This window comes from Podarcis tiliguerta (genome assembly GCF_965153285.1).
Source record: "Podarcis tiliguerta genome assembly, chromosome: 2".
Taxonomy (NCBI): Eukaryota; Metazoa; Chordata; class Lepidosauria; order Squamata; family Lacertidae; genus Podarcis; species Podarcis tiliguerta.
The window spans coordinates 112095825-112111973 of NC_139535.1; the positions used below are offsets into that span (position 1 = coordinate 112095825).

Below are 16149 nucleotides of genomic sequence, written 5' to 3' on the forward strand. Positions count from 1 at the left end.
ATATACCGTATTTTTCGCTCTATAAGACGCACCAGACCACAAGACGCACCTAGTTTTTGGAGGAGGAAAACAAGAAAAAACATATTCTGAATCTCAGAAGCCAGAACAGCAAGAGGGATCGCTGCGCAGTGAAAGCAGCAATCCCTCTTGCTGTTCTGGCTTCTGGGATAGCTGCGCAGCCTGCATTCGCTCCATAAGACGCACACACATTTCCCCTTACTTTTTAGAAGGGAAAAAGTGAGTTATAGAGCAAAAAATACGGTACATACAATAATTTAAAACAAACATCCTTTAGGCAGAATGCAACCCTGCCCGGAACAGGGAACCATCCACGGACTGTGCCTCAGGGTCTTACCTGGGTTGAGCTTCAGTTTCTTGGCTCTCATCCAGTCCATCACAGAGGCTAGATGCTGGTCTAACACATTTACTGCCTCACCTGCAGTATAAAGGAGACGTAGAGCCGTGTGTCAAGGGACGCGGGTGGCGCTGTGGGTTAAAGCCTCAGCACCTAGGACTTGCCGATCGGTCGGCGGTTCGAATCCCCGCGGCGGGGTGCACTCCCGTCGTTCGGTCCCAGCGCCTGCCAACCTAGCAGTTCGAAAGCACCCCCGGGTGCAAGTAGATAAATAGGGACCGCTTACCAGCGGGAAGGTAAACGGCGTTCCGTGTGCTGCGCTGGCTCGCCAGATGCAGCTTGTCACGCTGGCCACGTGACCCGGAAGTGTCTGCGGACAGCGCTGGCTCCCGGCCTATAGAGTGAGATGAGCGCACAACCCTAGAGTCTGGCAAGACTGGCCCGAACGGGCAGGGGTACCTTTACATTTTAGAGCTGTGTGTCATCAGCACATTGACAGCAACGCTTCTGCAAGGGTAAATCCTGTCTCACTAACTGGTTAAAAGCTGGTTTTGGGTGTCATGAAAAGGCAAATTGATGTTAGATTAAATAATATTAATAACACAAATATGTAGTAATATGTTTAATGCCAGAAAATGGCTTGCGGGATTTTCCACCTTGGGTACCAGCAGCACCAATTTCAGGCACGATCGTGCTGGTCTCGGCCCAAATAGATACGACCTTGCCCAAAATTGGCGCCGATGGTGCAGGCAGGGCACCTGTAGAGGGCTTCTGCCACCTGAGGCAGCGGCCTCACCCTGCCTAACAGCTGGGCCAGCTCTGCTTGTATGCTTTTGACCACTCCGTACCCAACACCCATCTCTTTATTCTGAATAAACAGAGCTATGGGAGCTTCACTCAACTTCACCTCACACATCAGGCAGGAAATTGGAAGCCAGCCTTAATCCCAGTGACCTCCTCTTCGTCATCTACGGATGGAGGGCAGTACACAAATTTAATAATAATGATTTTGTTGGCACCCGTCTGTCTTGAGAGACAATGGAGTGCACCTCCGGGGGTGAAGTTAAACTGCTGTGTGTGTTAGCACAGCCTGGCACAAGCCTGGGCAGTTTATATGGAAGTCCTGGGCTGCCAATCGCTGATGTGGTCTAAAGGAAAGCAGAATATGTTTGACACCAGCTTGGCTGCAGGAGTTGCTGGAAGGAGGCATACAAGGCGCCATCCAACTGTCTTAGGAATTGCACTCCTGATTTACTACTACTAGTGTTTTCTTCTCTTGAACATATCCTGCAAAGCAGGTTTAGGATCGGAGTTTTCCTTCTCCTAATCACCACCACCTGGGGTGCCAACATGAATAAAATATGGGGGGGGGGGGCAGGTAAGCCCAACTCTGCATAATCGATCACAATATTTGCACACACACCATTTGAATGGCGATGCCCATCAAGTTGGGGGGGGGCAGCCCCCTCAAATATTTTATGGGGGGTCGTAAGGGTTTTTGCAGAGATTCTCTCCCCCTCTTTCTTTTTCCTTTCTCCTCCTGTGAAGAGGCTGCATCCTAACGTTTTAATGTTGTATTTTAATCTTGTTTTTTAAATTGTATTTTAATCAACTTGTTTTTACAGTGGTACCTCGGGTTAAGTATTTAATTCGTTCCGGAGGTTCGTTCTTAACCTGAAACTGTACTTAACCTGAAGCACCACTTTAGCTAATGGAGTCTCCCACTGCTGCCGTGCCGCCGGAGCACAATTTCTGTTCTCATCCTGAAGCAAAGTTCTTAACCTGAAGCACTATTTCTGGGTTAGCGGAGTCTGTAACCTGAAGCGTCTGTAACCTGAAGCATATATAACCTGAGGTACCATTATATTATTGGTTGTTAGCCGCCCTGAGCCTGGTCTTGGCTGGAGAGGGCAGAGTAAATATAAATATAAATATAAATATAAATATAAATGGGACCTCAGGCCCTAGGATCTGGCTCTTACGACACCACCACAACAAAGCAACAACAAGGGAGGTCGCTTAAGGTACCGAGGCGGCCCTTAAATCTGGCGAGGTTGGGGCTTTATTTTTGTAAAACTTCGGCCCGACCTCGAGGGAGGAAACGAGAGATTAAGCTTTAGCTGCCCTCAATCCTCTCTTCCCTTGATCCACCCGCAGCGAGAGGCGCGACCTCCCCAACTCCGAGCAGCTGCGGAGAAGCGCACGTGCGGCACCCGGAGTCCCATCTGCGAAGCCGCTGCTCCTTGCGTGCAAGCCCAGCCAGGGCAGGACGCGGCCGGGCGGAGACCTCCGGCTGCTCGGCCTCCCGCTCGGGGCTACCCCGGGCAGGCCGGGGCGGCGGCGGCGGCGCTAATCTCCCCTGGCGCTGCGGGCGCAGATCCGCCCCGGCGGCGCTGGCTTAGCGAGGGGCAGCCATGTGCCCCAAGGGGCGCGGCTCAGCGTGACTCGCTCGCCGCACGTGGGAAAGGGCGATGCGAGGACAGGATCGTGGGGGAAGCCAGCAATGGCTGCTCTTAGCTGGGGCGGGGTGGAGATTGGCGCGATTCCATTCCCACGGACGCGCGCCCAGGAGGCTGACACGTGTTAGAAGAAGGCTGAGAGGCCTTGGGGGGGGGAGAAAGGGGCGGGGGGAATCCTGCTACGACTTTATCTTTGATAATCATTTTTATTAGTTCCCAATTACAATCCAATAAAAGCCTCATTATAACAATACCAATTTATAGCATAGGTGTCAACTGTTGCCTTTTTTTAAGGGAAATTCCCTTATTCCGAATAGGATTCCTCGCAAGAAAAGGGGAAAGTTGACAGCTATGATTTATAATACAATTACTAATACCAATCGTTCAAATACCGAATTATATACAGTGGTACCTCGGGTTACATACGCTTCAGGTTACATATGGTTCAGGTTACAGACTCCGCTAACCCAGAAATAGTACCTCGGGTTAAGAACTTTGATTCAGGATGAGAACAGAAATCGGGCTCCAGCGGTGCGGCAGCAGCAGGAGGCCCCATTAGCTAAAGTGGTGCTTCAGGTTAAGAACAGTTTCAGGTTAAGAACGGACATCCGGAACAAATTAAGTACTTAACCCGAGGTACCACTGTACTTTAAATAAGGTTGCCCCACCCCCACCCTGGTTGCTGGAATTGATGGTTTTCTTTATTTCTGCATTCCAAAATCTTACTAATTTCCGTTCCATTCCAGTAATCACAATCCCTTATACAACAACTGCAATATTAATAACTTCTATTTGTGTTGACACTTTAAATGATTTATAAAACTCATGCTACAACTTGTGTCGACAGCTAGAAATTCTATGCGTTGTTTCCCCCATCATAGAATTGCAGAGTTGGAAGGGACCCTATGGATCATCTAGTCTAACCCCCCTGCAATGCAGGAATTATAGTTGTCCCATACAGAGGATCAAACCTGCAACATTGGCAATATCGGTGCCATGCACTAACCTACTGAGCTACCCAGCTGCGTCACTGCATTTCTCGGCTGGAAATGGACAACTGTTGCCTGTCCAAAGCATATAACATAGGAGCCAACTCCTAGGGGCCACACACCCCCAAATATTTGAGGGGGACTCCCAAAGTTGATGGGACTTGCCATTCACATGGTGTGTGCGCGGTGTAATGTGATTATGTGGGGCGGGGCTTATTTTATTTAAATTGGCACCCCTGGCTTGTAACGTGTCCCCCCACCCTGGGTATTATGATCAAGTAAAACAACACAAATACTTAACTAACTGATCAATCATGTCAGTTCTGCCCCTGTAACAAAAGTCTTGCCCCACCCACAAAAATCCTGGCTACGTGCATGATTGACACCCAGTTTATTTCATATCTATATAGTTTATTTCATAGTACTCCCCCTCCCCATAAAAGCTAAACCAGCCCATTTTCTTACACCTGGAACCAATTTCACAATCTAAGGTGAAGTGGCAAATGCAAGATTGCTGTCATCTCCCTTTTTTTAAAGCCCAATTTTTGACATAACAAGATGTGGGGGTGTATGGGGCTGTGTGGTTGCAACTGTGCAAAAGCTCTATTCTGCTTTTTGGTGGGGAATATCTGCAGGAGAGGGGGCCTTTTCGGTGATGGCTCCATGGTTATGGAATGCTCTCTTTGGGAAGTCACCTGGTGCCCACATTGCTGTCTTTTGGGGGAAGGAAGGTTCTGTTCTCCCAGGCTTTTAAAGATTAGGTAAAGGTAAAGGTACCCCTGATCGTTAGGTCCAGTCGCGGACGACTCTGGGGTTGCGGCGCTCATTTCGCTCTATAGGCTGAGTTGCGGCGCTCATTTCGCTCTATAGGCCGAGTCCACAGACAGCTTCCGGGTCATGTGGCCAGCATGACTAAGCCGCTTCTGGCTAACCAGAGCAGCACACAGAAACGCCGTTTACCTTCCCGCCGGAGCGGTACCTATTTATCTACTTGCACTTTGACATGCTTCCGAACTGCTAGGTTGGCAGGAGCAGGGACCAAACAACAGGAGCTCACCCCATCGCAGGGATTCGAACCGCCAACCTTCTGATCTGCAAGCCCTAGGCTCAGTGGTTTAGACCACAGCACCACCCGCATTATTGCTGGTTTTAGTGTATTTGATGGCTGTTTCAGTTCTGTGCTGCATTTGCTACCTCAGCATGGTGGCTTTACATTTGGGGTTTTATGCTGGTTGCCTATTAAATTTACTTTGATTTTATTGTGATCTTTTATTCTGTACAGCACCTAGATAATTTTATGTTATGTGGTGTTTCATAAATTTAATGCATCTATCGACTGAAGCCTGCAATTCCCAGAGGAGGAAGTCCATATTTACAGGAAGTATGTGAGCAGGTAATACCTCATATGTACTGTGTAGAGATCTTGAGACTGAATTAGGTTATTGAAATTTGGACATTCTGTCAATACATTATTAGGTGGTGCTTGGTGGAAACAGGCGTGCTCATATCATTTGCACCACCAAAAAAACAACAACCAAGTAGTTTGTGCTCTGCTGAGGAGCAAATGTCTTGTGGGCAGTGTGAAAAACTTTTGCAGATCAATACCACAATAAACTCCCATCTGCAAGCACCCAGACAGCCGCAAACTGTTCATTAATATAGTGGTACCTCAGGTTACATACGCTTCAGGTTACATATGCTTCAGGTTACCGATTCCACTAACCCAGAAATCATGCTTCAGGTTAAGAACTTTGCTTCAGGATAAGAACAGAAATCGTGCTCTGGCGGCGCGGCGGCAGCAGGAGGCCTCATTATCTAAAGTTTCAGGTTAAGAACAGACCTCCAGAACGAATTAAGTTCTTAACTCGAGGTACCACTGTATGATGAAAGCGAGACATTTAGGAGATCCATATTAACACCAAAGATCCTACGTAGAAGAAATCTCACAATTTGTCTCGTATGATTTAATAGGCTGCAGAAGACGAGGAGGACTCCAACATCACATGCAGACAAAACCCAAAAACCATCGGTAAGGTTCCCCTCTGGAAAGATTCATCCCAAAATAGGTATATGCTTAAAAGATACTGCAGCAACTGGAACACTTAATGGCGAAACAGCAGAGGTTATCTACAGCTTACAAAATGTGTGTTTTTTTTCTAGGCGTCTCTTATATCCCAACTCTCTTACACTTGCCCACAACTCAGACAGCTGCTTTCACCCTTGTGCATTTCCCTGCTGTTTCAGAAAACTGACTGCCCGTCACCATCCATGCGCTCCCCACAATTCAGCCTGCACAATCTTCCTTTAGGTTGTGCGAAATCCCCTTCCTGGGCCCTCCTACATATAGCTCATTGCTCCAGAAGCTGCGCCCACCCACCCCTCCCCTTTCCCTGGCGCCATCCTTGTCTCTGCAGTTGTTTCCCTGCTGATAAAAGTTGCCTAAGCCGCTATTGTGCTTTGGCCATATAACTCGGTTCCCCCTCTCCCCCAGCCCCATATAACTAATTTGGCAAATGCCCTTTCTTTGTGAGATAATATCTCCCAGAGCAATCAGTGCACCCGGTGTGCTGGACTGTCAGCAGGGCAATGCTGCTGGGAAGCTCACACAGTCCTGTGCTCCAGAACTGTCACTTAAAGGAGAGCCCCTACTGAGTAGCGGAGGGCTTTGTGAAAGCTGCTCCTTTTCTACTTGTTGGTCGGGGCGGGGGGGACACCTCTCTTTTTATTTATGTAAGGCCTGAAGGGCCAGGAACACTGGATCTGCTTGCTGACTCAAGTCCCAGATGAGCAAAACACAGGAACTGGGCTCTTGACACACACACCCTGCCGCCGCCGCCTCCCCAGCATCAACAACAACAGAGGCTTTGTCAGAGTTCTTCTTATACACTTCGCCAGCTCGCCCCCTTACACAGCCATGGAGGGGAAAACAGCCTTTGTGCTTTGGTTTATGTGGAAGAAAAAGGTTGCGGTGCATAACGGCAGCGACAGATTTAAGGCGGTGTGAGCGGTTCCCGTGTACAGGGTGCAAAATAATAATAATCGGGGCCTTTTTTTCAGCGGGAAGTTGCCATTCATTGCCACCACTGGTACCTCTTTTTCCAGAAAAATAGCTAATAAAATAATAATAGTAATAGTAATAGTAATAATAATAATAATAATAATATCTACAGTATATTTATATGGGTACTCACTGAGAAGATCCACGGAAAAAGCAACTGTACCAAAAGGAATCATTGTGAAAATAAGAAATATTTATGGGGTGCCCAATTTTGTCCTCTGACTTCACCCCCAAAGGAGCACTCCTCCATAGTCTCTTGTGACAGACAAATGCCAACCGACCCACCCAGGTGCCATATGACCAAAGCCTGCCACCGATACAATGGGGAAGGGGATCCATTGGGGTTTGTGAGCCATAAGATGACCCAGGATCAGTGGCGTAGCGTGGGGGGTGCAGGGGGGGCCCGGCCGCACCGGGCGCAACATATGGGGGGGCGCACTCACACTCGCAGCTCTCTGCCCCTACCTGGCTCGCTCACTCTCTCTCAGTGCAGTGCTGGCTGTGCGAATCCGATCCGAGCCGCCGGGTCGCCGCCCACTGTGGAGGGGGGGGGTGCCAGGTGTGCGGTGCGGAGAGAGAGCGAGGGACTATCTGGGGGAGGGACAGTGCAGCAGGGGGGCGCAAATTACTTGCCTTGCCCTGGGTTAGGGGGCGCAAATTACTTGCCTTGCCCCAGGTGCTGACAACCCACGCTACGCCACTGCCCAGGATGCTGAATAGAGCCCCACCTGTCAATATGGCCGCCTGTCCCGCCACCAGATCTCAGGGGATTTAATATCTGATGGGATTACAGCTAGGAAGGTCAGGGAGGGAGATCGCTTCCGAAGTGCAGGATTCGCCACTAGGACCTCATCGTCCACACTGGCCACAAAATGGAAACCACCTCCGTCGCAGCAAAGCATTCTGGGATGCCAGCAGGCCGCGCTGGAAGCTGGTGGCTGGCGCCACAGAAAAGATGGTTACTTACTGTTGTTTTGGGCAAGGAGGCGGCCGAGTTGGGCTGTTCCCACGGGGGCCTGGGCTTTCGACGACATCCGAAGGAGACAGGCATCCGAAGGAGGGCAAAGGGGGCTCACTTGGTGCTGAGGCGGGTGCCGGGCCTGCGGCAGGCCGAGCAAGATGGAGCGCAGAATCGTGAAGCGGGGCGGCAGCCTGGGCAAGGGGGAGGAGGAGGAGGGCAGCAGCCAAAGCCCCCCCAGGAAGGGCGAGGGTGGCAGCAGGGGGTTGGGGGCCGGCAGCCGCTGGAGCAGCAGCCCCCCGAGCGGCAGCAGGCGGGAGGTGGGGGGCAGTAGCAGCAGGAGGGGCGGCAGCAGGTGGGGCAGCAAGGAGGTGGGTAGCAAGTGGGGCAGGGTGGCCTGAAGCAGCCGGGGCAGCACATGGGGCAGGGCGGGGGGCAGCAGCCGATGCTACACATGAGCAAGGCGGGCAGGGGAGGGGGCACCCTCCAGGCCAGGAGAAGGTGAAGGGCAGGGCTGGGAGCAACTCACAGTGTCTCTGCACGGCTGATGCTGGACTCAGGGATGTGCACCCAGCGAGAAAGCCCCATGGCCTTCCCTGCTCAGGGAGGATTCCAGGACATGCACACGGCCGGCAGGCCCACGGGACGCGGCCAGCGGGGCTATATTTATAGCTCCCTAAGGCCAAGAGCACCCAGCTCCTAAAGCTGCCCTGAGCCAGCACGCGGACTCTCGGCTCGCCAGGCTGCTTAGCATGGGCAAGAGCAGTTGGAGGCCAAAAGGAACACCTGCCTCTTGCTGTTCTCTAGATATGGCCAGTACCTGGATGAGGCCAGAGCCCCATGGGGACAGAGGCCCTGTGATTCTCAACAGCTGCAAGAATTTTTAAGGATAGGTGGCCTGTGATTCTTAACACAATAAGGCAGAAATCAACAAATGGGGCTCTTCACACCACGGAGAGTGCATTGGTGGGGCGGTGGCGGGGGCAGGCACGCCAAAGGCCTGTCTTCTGTCATTTAGCTTTAATATACAGTGGTGCCTCGGGTTCCCTGTAACTTCATTTCTCACAATGAGGGAACCACCAGAAGACCCTCGGAGCTGGACCTCAGTGTCCAGGCTGAATGATGGAGGTGGTGGAGACTTTTATTGATAAGGTGCTTTGGTAGATAATAGAATTGCATGCATCCAAAGAGTTGAATCTGCTCCTTGGGAGATTAGGGTAGCCAGATGGAGGAGGAGGAGGAGGAGAAAGGCCAGAGCTCTTAACAGTTGTGTGGAAGAGGGAATGTCGGCAGATGTAGCTTGTATGACCCAAAGGAGAGTATCACACTGGCTGTTATGTATGGTTTCATTTGTCTGGTATATTGGCTCCTATTGAACCAGACAGCTAGACTCAAATCATAGTTCTTAAAAATGTAAATAATTTTGCATCCATGGAAATAGACAGAGCTAGCAGCTCATCCACTTTTTTCCATATTCAATTTGTCCTCCACTTGTCCAAACATGAGAGCAAAACATTTGTTAAAAAGCTAGAGTTTGCCTGTCCAAATGTTGTGGACATGCCCTGTTCCCGGCCCTTCCTCAAGCCCACCTCTGTTCACATCCCTCTTTGTCATCAAGCACACTACTTAATCCGCCTTCCAACATGGTCGTTTACCAAAAAGAAAGAAAAACCGCTCTTGGGAAACGTGCAAATCGGCATTTCCTGGGAACAGGATACACACACCTGCACAGAATGGTACTTCCATTTCATTTCAATTCCCCAAACGGAGTATGGAGAGTTTTTGCTGCTGGTTCAGGTGCATCTCAACTTGTTGCTGACTTGCTGACTTGCCTATTAAAGGTAAAGGGACCCCTGACCATTAGGTCCAGTCGTGGCCAACTCGGGGGTTGCGGCGCTCATCTCGCTTTATTGGCCGAGGGAGCCGGCGTACAGCTTCCAGGTCATGTGGCCAGCATGACTAACCAGAGTGGCACACGCAAATGCTGTTTACCTTCCCGCTGTAGTGGTACCTACTTGCACTTTGAAGTGCTTTTGAACTGCTAGGTTGGCAGGAGCAGGGACCGAGCAACGGGAGCTCACCCTGTCGCGGGGATTCAAACCACCGACCTTCTGATTGGCAAGTCCTAGGCTCTGTGGTTTAACGCACAGCACCACCCGCGTCCCTCTGCTGACTTGCCTAACCTGAACCAAAAAATGCAACTTGCACTCTGCACAGAAAGTGCAATCAATTATTAACCATTCTCCCGTGGATTGGTTTATGCGCAAAATAATAGGTTTTAATGTACTGTGAACCTCTCGATATTGGGGCCCCAATAGTGGACTTCTTTTTTTTTAAAAAAAAAAAAACACCCCACCAATGGGAGCTTTCAACAAATCACCCAAAGGCAGCCAAAAGCACGCACATACCAGTATGTATTGAACCCATTTCATTGGCTACCTAGGTAAAGGACTCCATCTCACTCCATCTCCCAGAGTCTGGCCTCACAAAAACAAATGGCAAAAAGTGATGCTGAAGAAGGACTTATAAAACTTATATATTCATTATTTCTGGAGAGCTGCTCAGTGGGTGGCTTAAGGAAATGCGGGCAAAGCTTAGGACATAAATGTTTGAGGGCTCTCACCGTACAGGCAGAGGAGACCACAGCAAGCCTCCTTGCAAGTCAAGCCTTTAAAATCTGAGGCTCGCTTTAAGGAAACTTGAAGACCTTAGCTGTGAATAAATCAAAAGGGTTCTGACTGAGCAAGTTCCAAGCCCCATGGGACCTGACATAAGTGCATTTATGAGATCAAAGCCGCATACATTTATAACTCTGTGAAAGAGGTTAGATAAAGTGACTAGTGCAAGGTCGCTCAATGAGCTTAATGGCTGAGTGCAGATTTGGACCCGGGTCTTCCTAGTCCTAGGGACGCGGGTGGCGCTGTGGGTAAAAGCCTCAGCACCTAGGACTTGCTGATTGAAAGGTCGGCGGTTCGAATCCCCGCGGCGGGGTGCGCTCCCGTCGCTCGGTTCCAGCGCCTGCCAACCTAGCAGTTCGAAAGCACCCCCGGGTGCAAGTAGATAAATAGGGACCGCTTACTAGCGGGAAGGTAAACGGCGTTCCGTGTGCTGCGCTGGCTCACCAGATGCAGCTTGTCACGCTGGCTACGTGACCCGGAAGTGTCTGCGGACAGCGCTGGCTCTCGGCCTCTAGAGTGAGATGAGCGCACAACCCTAGAGTCTGTCAAGACTGGCCCGTACGGGCAGGGGTACCTTTACCTTTACCTTCCTAGTCCTGGCCAGATGCACCACAGCTGCTGCTGCTACTACGAATTATTATTATTATTATTATTATTATTATTATTACCCAGCCACTCTAAGGTGCCCAGTACAGTGGTACCTCGGGTTACAGACACTTCAGGTTACAGACGCTTCAGGTTACAGACTCCGCTAACCCAGAAATAGTGCTTCAGGTTAAGAACTTTGCTTCAGGATAAGAACAGAAATCGTGCTCCACCGGCGCGGCAGCAGCAGGAGGCCCCATTAGCTAAAGCAGTGCTTCAGGTTAAAAACAGTTTCAGGTTAAGAACGGACCTCCGGAATGAATTAAGTATTTAACCTGAGGTACCACTGTAACTGCATAACTCATGCACTGAGAGTGTGGGTTTGGAAAGCTAATCAATAGAATGAACTGAAATATATCTGAATATTTCTGCTGAGGGGATGGCACAAATGAGGTACACCAACACCTAACTATCCTAACTAGTTAGGATAGTTAGTGGCAGAATGGTGCTCTACACATGCTCAGAGGCACTCTTCTCTTTACTACAGTGGTACCTCTGGTTACGTACTTAATTCATTCTGGAGATCTAGTTTCCGTGCGCTGCTCTGGTTCGCCAGAAGTGGCTTAGTCATGCTGGCCACATGAACCAGAAGCTGTATGCCGGCTCCCTCGGCCAATAAAGCAAGATGAGCGCCGCAACGCCAGAGTCGGCCACGATTGGACCTAATGGTCAGGGGTCCCATTACCTTTACTGCAAAGACAGGCAATAGTAGAAGTTGCCAGCAAGTATCTGCAGACATAATCCTGCACATTCCAGGCTCTGGTGACTCGGATGGAGATGGAGGCAACCCATTTCCAAGGAGACAAAATGATATTTCTTCCTCATCCCCACGGCTGGACCTAATGGTCCCTTTACCTAGTTCCTACCTTGATATGCCAGGGACTGAATCGGAGGCGGTCTGCAAGCTCTGCACTTGCTCCTGAGATATCTATGGCCCTTTCCGTCTCCCCATGCTCCTCTTGAACTACTTTCTCCCAAGCAGTGGCTTAGCGTGGGGGGTGCAGGGGGGCCGGCCGCACCGGGCGCAACATCTGGGGGGCGCGCGCTCGCACTCGCAGCTCTCTGCCCCTACCTGGCTCACTCACTCTCTCTCATTGCAGTGCTGGCTGTGCGAATCCGATCCGAGCTGCCGGGTCGCCGCCCACTGTGGAGGGGAGGGTGCCAGGCGTGCGGTGCGGTGCGGAGAGAGAGCGAGGGACTATCTGGGGGAGGGACAGTGCAGCGGGGGGGGGGTGCAAATTACTTGCCTTGCCCCGGGTTAGGGGGCGGAAATTACTTGCCTTGCCCCGGGTGCTGACAACCCACGCTACGCCACTGCTCCCAAGCAACGACTGTGTGCACCGTGACAAATTTCCTTTGGAGCACTGTTTCAATCCGAGCCTTTTCTAACACTGCGACAGTGTGTTTGTATAAAGCCCCCTCCCCTTTCACCTGGGAACTTGAGGCAAAGCCTACCAAGGAGACCACAAGATCCAAGACTTGAGCATGCTTGTCATGTCACACACTCCGCAGGAGGATTCTAAATATATCTGGGCCACAGTATAAAACTGGGTCAGGCGTGAATGCTGGAGGCTGCTGCAGAAAACAGGCTGTGGTTGTGGAACTGAGCAACCTCACCTAACCCCTTCCTTCCTCGGCTCCGAGTGGCTTCCCAGAGACACAGCGGCACACAATGTGCCTGGGCTGCCTGCGGCTTCCTGAAACCCCTGGCTGTGGCTGTTTACAGCTGATTTCTTTAGCCTCAGTTATGCACTACAGGTTGTACAGAATGCAGGGAGGATCTGGCGGCTGCCCAGAAAGTGTAAATACTTCTAGGTCAGCAGTAGCCAGCGCAGAGTGCCCTCTAAGTCCTGCTGGCTTCCAGCTCTCATCAGCCCCGGGCAGCATGGTGCATGGCCAGGGATAATGGGAGTTGTAGTTCAGCAACATCTAGAGAGCCACAGGTTCCCTGCACCCGCTTTAAATGAGAAAGGCAAACATGGGATAAGGATAAGATAAGATAAAATTTTATACGCATTAGCCAATGGCCATAGCAGCAGTGCTGTCATACCTCGGGTTGAATGTGCTTCGGGATGAGCGCGTTCGAGTTGCGCTCCGCGGCAACCCAGAAGTAACGGAGCACGTTACTTCCGGGTTCCGCCACTTGCGCATGCCTCACTCTCCAATTTCAGGTCCAAAATGTTTCTACCTGGTGCCTAAAAACAGATAGTGATGGTGCCAGATGTGCTTCCCTGACGGGAGCACCCTACAAATTTGGGGGGGGACACCACTGAAAAGGCCCTTTCTCAGGTCGCCACCCGCGACATCTTCCTCGCAGGGGGAAAATGGAGAAGGGTCTCCAATTGCAAATCCAGGCTCTGATTTGATTCATGTGTATTAAGATCAGTCAAAGTTCAACGGTTCCCAATCTGCTAGCAGGCCAAGTTCAAGGTGTTGCTATTAGCATATAAAGCCCTTAATAGCTTGGGAGCCGTTTACTTGCTGGATCACCTTATGCCATGTGTCCCCAGATGACCGCTTTGATTTGTGGAGCTGGCCCTGTTACTGAAGCCATATAATATAATCTTCCTTAGAGTAAACCTGTGTCTCAGCTTACCCCTTATGCTGGGAGAAAAATAAGATCTCTTACATATTTTTGAATATTTTTGCATAATTTACTATTTTAGTACAGTGGTACCTCTAGTTGGGACGCGGGTGGCGCTGTGGGTTAAACCACAGAGCCTAGGACTTGCCGATCAGAAGGTTGGCGGTTCGAATCCCCATGACGGGGTGAGCTCCCGTTGCTCGGTCCCTGTTCCTGCCAACCTAGCCGTTCGAAAGCACGTCAAAGTGCAAGTAGATAAATAGGTACCACTCCAGTGGGAAGGTAAACGGTGTTTCCATCCACTGCTCTGGTTCGCCAGAAGCGGCTTAGTCATGCTGGCCACGTGACCCGGAAGCTGTACGCCGGGTTCCTCAGGCAATAAAGCCAGATGAGCGCCGCAACCTCAGAGTTGGCCACGACTGGACCTAATGGTCAGGGGTCCCGTTACCTTTACCTCTAGTTACGGACTCGATCCGTTCCGGGGTGCCGTTCACACCCTGAAAAGCCCATAATTAGAGTGCCACTTCTGCGCGATACAGCACTTCTGCGCATGTGTGGCGAAACCCAGAAGTATACACTCCCGGGTTTGCCGTGTTCGCAAGCTGAAAAGGCGCGACATGAACCTAACACAACACGAGGTATGACTGTGAATTTACAAATAGTACTATTTTCCTAATATGGCCTACAGGAGAATGCAATCATGCACAAGCACATAGCGCATTGCGAACCATTGTGTGTCCCCCCCCCCCCCGATGGTAACTGTGTATAGCTGTGTAGCAGATAAACATTCGGCAGGCACAGACAGCTTCTTGGTGGAGACAGAGATGGAATCACCTGTTAAATGCTTGCATCCCTAACAGCCTGTAAAGAAGCAGCAGTCCTACATGCAAACACACAAAACCAAAAGTACAAAACAGTGCCGAACAGAACAGTAAAGGAGGTCACAAAGGCACAAATGAGAATGAAGGTTGGAATTTTGTATTCCGTGGCAGTTAGTTTAATAGGTCACAGCCATACTCCACACTTAAAGCACTTTTCTTCCCCCACAGATTCTTGGTAACTGTAGTTTGCCTACCACGGAGCTACAATTCCCAGCACACTCCATGAACTACAGTTCCCAGGATGATGATGATAATAAGAAGAATTTTTTATTATTTATACCCTACCCATCTGGCTGGGTTTCCCCAGCCACTCTGGGTGGCTTACAGCATATATAAAAACATAGTACAGTGGTACTTTGGGTTAAGTACTTAATTCGTTCCAGAGGTCCATTCTTAACCTGAAACTGTTCTTAACCTAAGGTACCACTTTAGCTAATGGGGCCTCCTGCTGCTGCTGTGGCACCGCCGCACAATTTCTGTTCTCATCCTGAAGCAAAGTTCTTAACCCGAGGTACTATTTCTGGGTTAGCGGAGTCTGTAACCTGAGGCGTATGCAACCTGAAGCGTATGTAACCCGAGGTACCACTGTAAAGGCATTTAAAACTTAGTAAAAACAGAGTAAAAGCATAAAAAACCACTACCGAGAAGGCCCTGTGCTTGGTTCCCTGTAGCTCCACTAACAATAATTAATCATTTTATTTGGGGGAATTAATAATACTATTTGGGGGAAGGCACATTTCAAAGCATGGCTGCCAGATGTTCGACTCACTGGGTTCTTATTAACACATGTGTTTTAGTGCAATTGGTAGCAGAGCTGGCAGGGAGGAAATTAACCGCATTAACTTTCCTTGTGCAGATGAATCCCCAGATGGGATTCAGAGCAGACAGCACGAGCCAGATGTGCATTGAAGGCAATTCAAATCAACACTGACTCCCAAGTACTGCAGCCAGGGCCAAGGTAGTTATATAGCCTCTGTCCCAGTGCACCTTTCACCTCCCATAAAACAAAACACATGGCAATCTCGCCATGTTGAACTACAGACTACTTCACTGTGGATTTTCTGCCACCTAGTGGATAAACATATAATCTGAAGCTTTGAAACAACGTTAAAAGTCTTTACACTGGTACCTTGGTTCCTTTACAGTGGTACCTTGGTTCTCAAACTTAATCCGTTCCGGAAGTCCGTTCCAAAACCAAAGCGTTCCAAAACAAAGGCATGTTTTCCCATAGAAAGTAATACAAAATGGATTAATCCGTTCCAAACTTTTAAAAACAACCCCTAAAACAACAATTTAACATGAATTTTACTGTCTAACAAGACCATTGATTCATAAAATGAAAGTAATAAACAATGTACAGTGGTACCTCGGGTTACATACGCTTCAGGTTACATATGCTTCAGGTTACAGACTCCTCTAACCTTAACCTCAGGTTAAGAACTTTGCTTCAGGATGAGAACAGAAATTGTGCTCCGGCGGCGTGGCAGCAGCAGGAGGCCCCATAAGCTAAAGTGGTGCTTCAGGTTAAGAACAGTTTCAGGT

General features: G+C 49.9%; 2 protein-coding genes across 4 annotated transcripts in view; both read right to left on the minus strand.

Moving 5' to 3' along the window:
• The window catches only part of LOC310671465 (nuclear receptor subfamily 1 group D member 1-like), a 56549-nt gene extending 47343 nt beyond the window's left edge, over window positions 1-9206 (minus strand). The window contains exons 1-2 of one of the 3 annotated variants that reach the window (XM_083427571.1): window positions 7829-9206; window positions 356-436 (exon numbers count right to left, since the gene is read on the minus strand). In XM_083427571.1, the coding sequence (XP_083283697.1) occupies window positions 356-436; window positions 7829-7895 (148 nt within the window). In that variant the 5' untranslated portion in view covers window positions 7896-9206. Of the gene's footprint in view, window positions 1-355; window positions 437-6994; window positions 7053-7828 lie in introns of those variants that run through there. The other 2 variants (XM_083427572.1, XM_083427573.1) reach the window with 2 other exon arrangements.
• Window positions 1-16149, minus strand: part of CSAD (cysteine sulfinic acid decarboxylase) — a 742174-nt gene that overhangs the window by 400530 nt on the left and 325495 nt on the right. The window lies entirely within an intron of this gene.